We start from the raw sequence: 10,936 nt of genomic DNA, 5'->3' as shown, positions 1-10,936 counted from the left end.
TGGACTTGATATATAGCCACTAAAGCAATTAAAAATAAATATACCAATGCACTAGCAAGGTCTAATTGAACATGTTAAAACCCTATCTCTTTTATTAACTGTTTGGTTTCTTTATCATAGAGGACCTCCATGGAATAGGACTCCTATACATTCCCCCAATTTCTGTAAAGATTATGGAGCTAGTTCAATCTATACCTGACTAGTTACACCCCATGCAAATTCTGGTAGACTGCTTCAATTGCAGCTCTCGACACTCATATTCTCTACTCTACTCTACTCTACTCTACTCTACTCTACTCTACTCTACTCTACTCTATACTACTCTACACTACTCTACTCTACACTACTCTACTCTACACTACTCTACTCTACACTACTCTACTCTACTCTACACTACTCTACTCTACACTACACTACATTACTCTACTCCGCACTGCTCTACTCTACTCTACACTACTCTACTCTACTCTATATTACTCTACTCTGCACTACTCTACTCTACACTACTCTACTCTACACTACTCTACTCTACACTACTCTAATCTACACTACTCTACTCTACTCTACACTACTCTACTCTACGCTACTCTACTCTACGCTACTCTACTCTACGCTACTCTACTCTACGCTACTCTACACTTCTCTACTCTACACTACTCTACCACTACACTAGACTACATTACTCTACTCTGCACTACTCTACTCTACTCTACACTACTCTACTCTACTCTATATTACTCTACTCTGCACTACTCTACTCTACACTACTCTACTCTACACTACTCTACTCTACACTACTCTAATCTACACTACTCTACTCTACTCTACACTACTCTACTCTACGCTACTCTACTCTACGCTACTCTACTCTACGCTACTCTACTCTACGCTACTCTACACTTCTCTACTCTACACTACTCTACCACTACACTAGACTACATTACTCTACTCTGCACTACTCTACTCTACTCTACACTACTCTACTCTATACTACTCTACTCTACTCTACATTACTCTACTCTGCACTACTCTACTCTACACTACTCTACTCTACTCTACATTACTCTACTCTGCACTACTCTACTCTACTCTACACTACTCTACTCTACACTACTCTACATTACTCTACATTACTCTACATTACTCTACTCTACACTACTCTACACTACTCTACTCTACTCTACTTTGCACTACTTACTCTACTTTACTCTACTCTACTCTGCACTACTCTACTCTGCTCTACTCTACTGTCTCCTCCTTCCTTTCTGCTATCTCTGTTATGTGTTGTTTCAGTGTAATCCCAAGGTTAGAGGGACAATTTACACTCTAAATATTCCATTTGGGAGGAAAAAAATACACACAAATTTCTCTGGATGGATCATTGCCACCATTAGTGGAATGTGAAGCTTTTAACCTGGGCTATTTTATTCCCATATTCATCTACTGCTGCCCATTGCTCCCAGGTACTTTTGAGACTTGTCATGAATGAGGGTGCATTTGGCTCCAGAACCTACCTAAGGCCAAGTAATTTATACAATAATAGCAGACCAGTGAGTTCATAGTTTGGCCGGAGTTCCCCAGTTACCATGAATGGCCCTCGCGTACAGAAAATTTTGATCACTCTGTCAGAGAAGTGGCTTGGGTAGTTTCTTCCAAAACTAGAATTTCTGTGACCACTTGTATCTTCAAAAGTACCTTCTTTTAACCTTTGTTGAAACACTGGTTAGGCTTGAAAAGCCTTATTAGAATTCACAAAAGTGTTCTATTTGTTTTGTTTTTATTGGTTTTTGTACCCAGGGACTCTAAAGCTCACAAGTCTTGCCACATTGTTTTTTGGTTTGGTTGGTTGGTTGGTGGTTTTTTTTTAGTAACTGTACAGAAATCATCAATATTTTTCTTTTTATCTCCTACCAGGTGTTTTAGTATCTTAAAAACTCGATTTCTATTCTGGTCTAGATCATTTAGGTCTTCTAAAATCATCTCCTAATTTAAGAAATAAAATCATATTTTATCATGCAACTCACCACATACTAAAGCTCAATAAAATATCAAAGTTTCTGATAAATTTTCTTTTAACAAAATCTCTGCTGAGAAGATAATCTTATCTTACATGGTAAACTCGGCACTAACCATCACTTAGGTATCTTTAGCTTCTTCGTTGTTACTTTTATAGCACATCATTTTTCTGTACTTTCAAACTCTTCCCAAAGATTTGAAGATTTGGATTCCAGAAAGGGCTTTTAGTACAGATCTAACTTAGACTCTTTTTTCTTCTATATTGACAGCTGTAAAAACGGTATATTAGACGCTCCATCTCGTTCTCTCTTTTATTCAACCAAAGGCTAATATTGAACATGCCATCAGAACATCCTTTCCATAATAGGTCCCTGACTGGCCATCTTGGGAAGAGATGGTCTGCTCCTCAGCTCCTGCTTACAGATACTCTCTTTACTTTTTACTCTTAGGAACCACAAAGTTTGTTGTAAATATTTAGCCTTCGTTGAGTCATCTGTGATCTCATACAGTAGGCCCCACTCATCAAGCAAGTAGGTCACTCCATATAATAGAAAGGAAGACAGCACCACTTGATTTCCCCCTGAAGTCTATCCATCTAGACTTCCTTGAATAGAAGACACAGCCTTATTTCTCTTCATCCAAAACTATGGCCATGCAACCCCTGATGAAGCAACAATGTCCATAATCACATACTGTATGAGAAAACAGATTCTGCCATAGATGCGCTACCCTTTTAGAGACCAGATTCAGATGCATGTGTCAGCATCCCACCTTGTCTTTGGTTCATGACCATATCTCTGTGCATGTATCAAGTGCATTGTATGTCATTTTTTTCTCAGAAGAAAAGGCGTGTATGACTATTCACCCTGATACAGAACTGAGAACAGATCAAAATTTTTACTTAAGTCCAGCTTGATGAACCAGTAAGTTTTTGGAGTTCTTTCCAGGCATCAGGGTGAGGGGTTACTTACAGGATCAGGGATAAATCAAAAGCAACTAAACTACTGAGAAGCCATCCAGTACTCTGGTTTCTCTGCAGATCATCTAAATCTTTGGCCTTTTACTGAAAAGCCCATGCAAGCATGGGTGATGACTCCTGAGAGCATCCTGGAGCTCCTTCCACGATTTGCAAGTAGCTAAACAGGTATTAGGCTCCCCTCTGGGCAGCTCAGGTGACTTGACTCTCCTTCCCCTGCAACTGGCTAACTGCCCCTATAACCTGAGAAGGGACATTTTGGAAATACACAAGTTTCAAATTTTCCAGACACATGAAGTTTGTTTACTGGTTGAGACTCACGTGTCCTTGAGGGAATGTGTTAATTCAGAGGAAATCACCAAAAGCTGCACCTCACCTACCAGAGTTCTTTGAGAGGTATGAGAATTGTTTACGTGGCAGAGGTAGAGTGTTGTGTGCTTTCAACATTAAGGGAAGTTGGATTGATAATTCCACAGGGTATAAAAGTATCCTTGCTTAGCCTTGCCGTAGAAAACTTTCTGATATTTGATGATGAATTTGCTCTGCAGAAATCCTCTTTGCTTTTCTCAATAGCTATAGCAGTTACAGTTGTTTGCCTTAGTCCTCCCTCCCTCCCTACTCTCTCCAGAGTACAACTTTCTCCCCCTATCCCTCTCATTTAGCTCCTCCAGACCTCAACAATCTCACCTTCTTTGCCTCTTTCTGCCAGCCCCAAGATGCTGACTTTCGACAGGATGAATCTCTTACCTTCTCATCTGCATCTTTCTTCTCTAGTTGATGGTCCCAGTGAATGCTGAGGATACCTTAGACTCTTTGGCAGAGTAGACAGGGAAAGAAGTCACCTTAAAGCCACCACAGGCATTTGAATTGGAAGGAGTATATACACATGCTGAAAAGATAGAAAACAGTTCTTTAAAATTCGTACAGCATACACCAGCTGATACGAGGCCCCTGACACATATACAGCAGAAGACTGCCTGGTCTGGTCCAGTGAGGGATGATGCACCTAACCTTCGAGAGACTTGAGGCCCTAGGGAGTGGGGAAGTCTGGTGGGGTGAGGGCAGGGTAGGAACACCCTCTTGGTGACAGAGGAGCAGGTGTGGGATGAGAAAACGTCAGAGGGAAGACCAGGAGAGGAATAAGGACTGGACTGTAAAAAAGATCAAAAAATAAAAATATTCCTTCATCTGCCACACTTTGCAGTCATCCTGCATGTGTCTTGAAACTCATTGTTGCAGATGGTCGTTCCCATAAAAGCATGTTATTTCACTGCTCTGTATTTCATGCCATACTCAATAATTTTTATTAAAATGTCAGTGGGTAGGAGTACCAGATGGGGGGAGATCCATTGTTCCCAATTTTTTTTTATCTTTCTTGACCACCCATCTCATATACCAATAAGATATAATCATTGGAATACTGGAAATGTTTTTTGGCAACAGGCCAGGAGTAATTATGTTAAACACGTAAACATAGATGGGTGCAAATTTGTCTCTATTACCTAAGAAGCAGGATAACTGTGGAATATAAATCTATACCAAGGATAATGAGTTATATTTCCTGGGTGAGACCATGTTTTCATTATAGCCATTTCAAACCTGGGCTCTCAGCCTCATTCCTAGGCCAGTTGGCAGCAGTGAGCAGCGACAACAAAAAATGACATTCCCCTAAATGACATAGGTCCTTTCTGGATTTGTTTAAATATAACTTATAATTCAATGATAAAAGTGAAATTTCTTAGCACAAATAAGAGATGACAAAGGTAATGAAAACTGTAGCTACTGAGAATAAATAATTGAGACATTATGGAGTCCAGTGCCAAACTAATGTCCTAGTGAAGTTGACATCAGTCATTCAGTTGGAAACAGTCGCTTAAGTTGCCCTTTAATTCTGTACCTGAAATTCTAAACTCCAGAGAGGAAGTGCCACAAAGAAAGCAGAAGTTCAGAGCAGAGCTAGCTCTGAGATGCTAATCTGTAGGCACAACACTCACATTTGCGCAAGTGATGATAGACAATGGCCGCTCTGTTTGATAACAACCTTAGAGCTTCAAGATCAGCTCATTACTAGGGTTTGACATGAGAAGACAGAATGGTAATGACGGTGTCAGACTGCAGAGAAATATTTCAGTTTGTATGAACACCCATGATGAGTGTGTCTAGGAATGTTCTATGAAAACATGAGCAGTGGTCAAAATTATTTCTCTTCATTCCTAAAGGTTCCTACTTAGTTTTATAATATTATCAATTACTCAGTAGGGGAGAAAAGAGTTAATATTCATCATCAAAATATGTTTTGAAACAACTTTGTTTAGGAGAAAAAAAAAACCTTTGAAGCTAAGTGTAAGTACCCTCTCCGGTCTCCAATGGTCTTGCATCTAGAAAAGAAAAATCATTTTATCTTTTTATGTTGTTTCAAAAATCACAGCTTAATTTTTTCTTTTTTGTTGTCAATAATTCTTTCAAATAGAAAATATTCAAAAAATTGGCAAGTATCATGTTTTATTCCACGTCTTCATATTTCTCTTGGCTTCAGAAAAGTTAGTTTTATAAAGAATAATGCAGTGTGGTGGCGAGACCTAGGTTCCAGCACCAGCTCCAGATCTACAAAATGCTCATCTGTGACCTTTGATAGTTCACCTCAGACTCAGGTTAGTTACTTTTTTAAGTGAGGATGTCAAATTAGACCAAGTCCAAAAGACTTTCAAACCCTAATACTGTAATTTGTGGTTCCTAGTTGATGTTTAAAACGCAGAGAAAACCTTAGGATATCTCATGCAGAGGTTAACGCCATTTGTGGTGAGAATTTGGAATGTCAGGCTGCCAGTAGAAGTAAGGAAGATGAAGGCTGGACTCAGGAGATGTGAAGGGAAATAAAAACTCTATTCAGAATTGGACTAGAGTCCATCAAGGACTAGATACACTTGTTCATGTCCAAAAACTTATTATTTCAAAAGTTGTGCATTACGTCATTTGGAATTTCCAATCTTTCATAATGTTGGTGCTGTGCATGGTTATTACTTACTGCTCTTTGTCATATTTTTAGTGATAGAATGAAGAACATATTAAAATGTATTTTATAATTTCTCCTTCTTTTATGTATATTGTATTTCACATTTAATAACCTGTCCTTATATACGAAACCTTCCAAGTTTTATTGCTCAAGTACTATGGTCAATGTTTAGAATTAAGTGTTGGGCCACTGTATCACAGCCATAATTAACAAACAACTTGATCTCAGGAGCTCCACCAGGATGTCTGTATGTAATACAGCATCCACTGCAAGAGAAATTTCTCCTATATAAACAAGCGTTTAGAAGACAGTTTGAGAGGCATAACATATCTTGACAGACTACAATCTCCCCAGCTACATGTTTTTGTCCTGGCTTACAGTAAAAGACAAAACATATAGGACCTTTCTCTGTGGCATCAGCTGAATGCACCATCAATGTGTCACTATTGCTCAAGCAACAACTTCCCTGCCACTCAGCACTTTAGCAAGTGTGATCCTTGGCCTAATAAGGCTGTGCATGACCACCTTCCCCTAGAAGACTGCATAGCACCTTTCTGCACTAGCAGTAAAGAGAGAGCTCCCACTTCAAAACAATCTTGATTCTTGACACCCTGTAAAAAGGTGTCAAAAGGGTCTTAACATCTTATTCTTGCTTGCAAACAACAGAAATTGCAATATTCTTTGTGGTCGTTGGACATCAATAGCCTCTCTGGGGTAGGGTGGGATCTAAGGGCAGATGCTTTCCACTGGCTTGGTCTGAGGTGTTAGGGATGCCTCATCTGCATGTGGCGGGGCTTCGGGTATTGCTTCTACCTAACTAAGTGTCCCAGTGCACTCCATTAAGTGTCATGGACAACAGGAACTTGGTCAGGATGAGATTTACACACCCATTGTTCTTAGTTATGAGAATTAACAGGGTTTCTGAACCTCCTCGATCTTACCAAGTTTTCTGTCTGTTGGTACAGTCCACTACCCCACACATCACTTCTACGATCCCTTGTTTGTTTGTTTGTCTCTTTTTCTTTTCCACCTGACTCTTCTATGGATTTCAAAAGGTTGAATAACAGGAAGTGACCTTTGGCATAAATCTAACTTGTATTCTCTTTCTCTTCCACCCTGCCAGCTGTGAGAAGTAGGCATGCCTATTCACTTCTATGAAATTTACATTCAAACCAGAGGCCAATACAGAACATGCTAGCCATGTATTTCTTTGCCTTTGTAATTTCTCACTTATACAGATTCCCGCTGCCTAGCCATGTTGGCCTTAGATGCACGTCTTATTACACATAGCAGTGGTTTAGCAACCTCACTACAGCCTGCCAATAAATACTCTGTTCCCTTATTATTGCTCTCAGGGTCCATAAAGTTTGTTCTAAATCTTTAGCCTATCCCATAGCATCTCTAAACTCACACAGTAGATCCCACTCAGAGAGCAGGCATGTTAGTCCAGAATTCATAGAGGAAAACAGCTCCAAGTGGATTTCTCCTATAGATTGCTCATGCAGACTATTCCCTGGGTAGATGACAGCCTTGGTTGCTTTCATCACCCAAAGCAAAGTCCCCTGTAACCACTGATGTAGCAAGAGGTATCCGAACACCAGTTGGGAAAATGTCTCAGCACCCATTGTAGGAATATTCAGCCACTTTTCCTAATACCTTAGTCTCTCTCGTCCCTATTCTAGCAAATGTGAGAGTTTTTATGATATCTCTCTCTCTCTCTCTCTCTCTCTCTCTCTCTCTCTCTGTGTGTGTGTGTGTGTGTGTGTGTGTGTGTGTGTGTGTGTATGTGTGTGTGTGTGGTTGTATGTGTGCACATGTGTGTGTATTTTAATTTCAGGTCCAGAAACAGCTTGAATGCAGCTCCCTCACTGAAAAGCTCACACCAGTATATGTTGGAGTTCCCTCATGCTGCATCTATAGAGCTTTCTGCAAGGCATTCCAGGCATCTCCAAGAGACCAAGTGTCACCACTTGACAGTGCAGTTGGTTAGAATGGGGGATGTGAACCTTGTAAGTTTCAGCTTTCCCAGACAGGTGAAGGTTTACTTTCATAGTCTCTTGAATCTCACCTATTCTTCTTTGGTCAAGTGTCATAATTCACAGGAAATTGCTCTAATAGACATCCGGGATGTCAAAATGTGCTGAAAGTGTTTACTCCATTGGGCAGTGCTTGTATATATTAAGGGTACCCAGGTCAGTAATCCCACAGTGTATTACAGCATTTCATCTGGCCAGGTCCTAGAACCTTCCCTGAGATTCTGGTGAGTCAGTCAGCTCTGTGGGATCCTCTCTTTTCCTCTAATAATCTAGAGCAGTTACAGTACAGTTACTTCTGTTGTTTTCTCCCTGCTTTCTCCAGAATATGTCCTTTCCCTCACAGCCATCCCAGAGCTCACTGATCTCATCTTCTCTGCTCTTCTCCTCCAGCCCCAGGACACGGACTTTCAACAGGATGAAGACTGCAATCTGTTCCCTTCTCATCTGCATCTTTCTTCTCCAGCTGATGGTCCCAGTGAATACTGATGGAACCTTAGAGTCTATTGTGGAGCAAAAGGTCAAGGAACTTCTTGCCCATCGAGGTATGAGATGAGTAGGAAAAATCATAGTTTAATCATCCTTGCTGATGCTGACTTACATAAATCCTAAAATCCCGTGTATCCTGGTCTAAGCCCTTAGTCCTCTTCATCCCTGCCTTCCTGATCAGGGCTTCCTTCATTACCCTACCCTTTTGAACTCTTGGGGAATAACTCAATGTTCTTGATCAGGATAAATAAAAAGGATAGGGCCCGTACTTTATGAATATATCAGGGAACAGGCATATTAAGCATTCAATTAGTTTGTTCAATTTTCACACGCAACTTTCTTATACAAGGTAAGTACAAATGTTATTTTCTCTCCATAAATGAAGACACTGGGTCTTAAAAGGTAGTGAATAGACTATTTATGGAAACAGTGACACACCTGAGATACAAGAGGACTTACAAGGGAATTGTGAGAAAGATCACGGGCAATATCACTTTCTTTCTCACTCAGATAACTGTCCCTCCACTGTAACGAAGACTCTCTCCTGCACTAGTGTCAAGGCTACAGGCAGATTGGCCTCCTGTCCTCCTGGTGAGTAATTCTTCAAGGAGAATTGGTGAATGTGGTATACCCATGGCCTCCCCCATCAATCTTCTAATACCTCCTTCTCCTAAGTCGGGTTAGTACTGCCATGGAGCTGAGCTATAGTTCCAGATGTGTGGACATCCCTTCCTGATTTTCAATTCCCCAAGGATGTTACTAAGGGACTTTGGGTTCTGTCCTTCCTCTCACTTCTTCCTTAATGTCTCCTCATGGCATCCCTTCCTGGCCCTCAACTGTCTGGCCTTGAATATGGCCTTCATTTCTTTCCTAATCTATTCCCTTATATTGTGGGCAGGAGTAGGTGCAGAACAGGGGTGAATTGAATTAATTGAAAGACAGTGAAACTCCTCCTTCCAAGTCCTTCAGTTTAAGTAACTTGCAATTAGTTTGCTTGAAGAGAACCGTGACACTTGAATAGCTGCATATGTCCTGTAAAACCTAGATGTACTCATTTGCTTCCTAACAAGAAGGGACAGGTAGAGACTTCCCATGGCTTACAGTCCAATGGCTCTGACATCTGTCTTGAATGATCATGCAGGAATGGCTGTCACTGGATGTGCTTGTGGCTATGCCTGTGGATCTTGGGATATCCGGGATGGAACTACTTGCCACTGCCAGTGCGCAGTCATGGATTGGGCCACTGCCCGCTGCTGCCAACTGTCCTAAGAATGTGGAGGCTGAGAACCCGGCTTTGAAATGAAGACTGTAACAGAAGCACAATCTCAACTTGGAAACCTGGCCCATAGCCCCTTGATGAAATCTTATTGCCCATTAGCCCTGCTTCTTGAAAAATAAAGACTAATTTTTGCATGTGTCTATGCTTATGTCTTCAATGTTATTACTCCTACCTTGGGATATATCTTGCCAGAAAACATTTTCAATGTCTCCGATTACATCTCAGTAAGGCATGTGAGATGCATGGTTACAAAACATACGGAAAAAAGGCTGACCTTCCATTTCTAGTATGAATTGAGTACAGTTTTTTGGTGTGAAATATGGTAAGGCAAATATCATATTCTTATGAAGGTGAACAACTGAGACGCTGAACTCCAAGCCATGTGCAAGAAGACAAAGTGCAGGCCATCAAGGGAAAATTAATTTATAGCTAATCTTTTAGTACACATGTGTACTTTCTTACTGAAATACTGAAGATGGCATTCATCACGGTGAAGTCTATCCTATTGCCTTTCTTCCAGATAGCAAAATAAAGCCATATCTCTCACTTATCATCAGATCTTAGTATACTTCATCTTCCTGGGTGTAAAAGCCTATGGGATTCCCGGGTATAAAATTTACAGACTTGCAAGCCAGGTGGTAGTGGCACATGCCTTAAATCCCAGCACTGGGGATGCAGAGATAGGCAGATCTCTGTGAGTTCAAGACCAGCCTGGTCTACTCAAGACAGCCAAAGCTATGCAAATAAACCCTGTCTAGAAAAACAAAAACCACAGAGTTCCAAACCAAAAATAATTAAGCATTAAGCAAATAAGTGACCTAAGGACTTGGAAACGACTGTGTTTTAAGTTGGTGGACTTGAATTTTCAGCCTTCGCATTCCTAAATGAGACTATAATTCAGTTACAATGCTGGATTATCAAAAATAATTTTAAATAATAGTATTGACAACTCAGTAGAAATTCAAATATGTTGATCATCACTACACTGAGAATATTCTTTTCTTGTCTATTTAATGACATTGGATTTCTCAAAGCTAATAATCATAGAAAATAGAAATTCGGTTACATGCTGTTATGTATCTGTGCTTATCAAGCACTGCTACATACAAATAGGAAACACAGTAGGACTC

At 40.4% G+C, this 10,936-nt stretch overlaps 1 protein-coding gene across 1 annotated transcript; it reads left to right on the top strand.

Annotated features, from left to right (window-relative positions):
• The first annotated feature begins 8,211 nt into the window (after nucleotides 1-8,211).
• Nucleotides 8,212-9,944, top strand: Retnlg (resistin-like gamma). The gene is made up of 4 exons (NM_181625.2): nucleotides 8,212-8,265; nucleotides 8,432-8,583; nucleotides 9,038-9,118; nucleotides 9,669-9,944. The coding sequence occupies exons 2-4, from the start codon at nucleotides 8,457-8,459 to the stop codon at nucleotides 9,794-9,796; spliced, it is 336 nt and encodes a 111-aa protein (NP_853656.2). The 5' UTR covers nucleotides 8,212-8,265; nucleotides 8,432-8,456; the 3' UTR covers nucleotides 9,797-9,944.
• The last annotated feature ends 992 nt before the right edge of the window (nucleotides 9,945-10,936 follow it).

Source organism: Rattus norvegicus, chromosome 11 (assembly GCF_021556685.1).
Source record: "Rattus norvegicus strain SHRSP/BbbUtx chromosome 11, alternate assembly SHRSP_T2T, whole genome shotgun sequence".
Taxonomy (NCBI): Eukaryota; Metazoa; Chordata; class Mammalia; order Rodentia; family Muridae; genus Rattus; species Rattus norvegicus.
The sequence above is the reverse complement of the archived record's forward strand: the minus strand, read 5'-3'. Positions and strand labels throughout refer to the sequence as shown.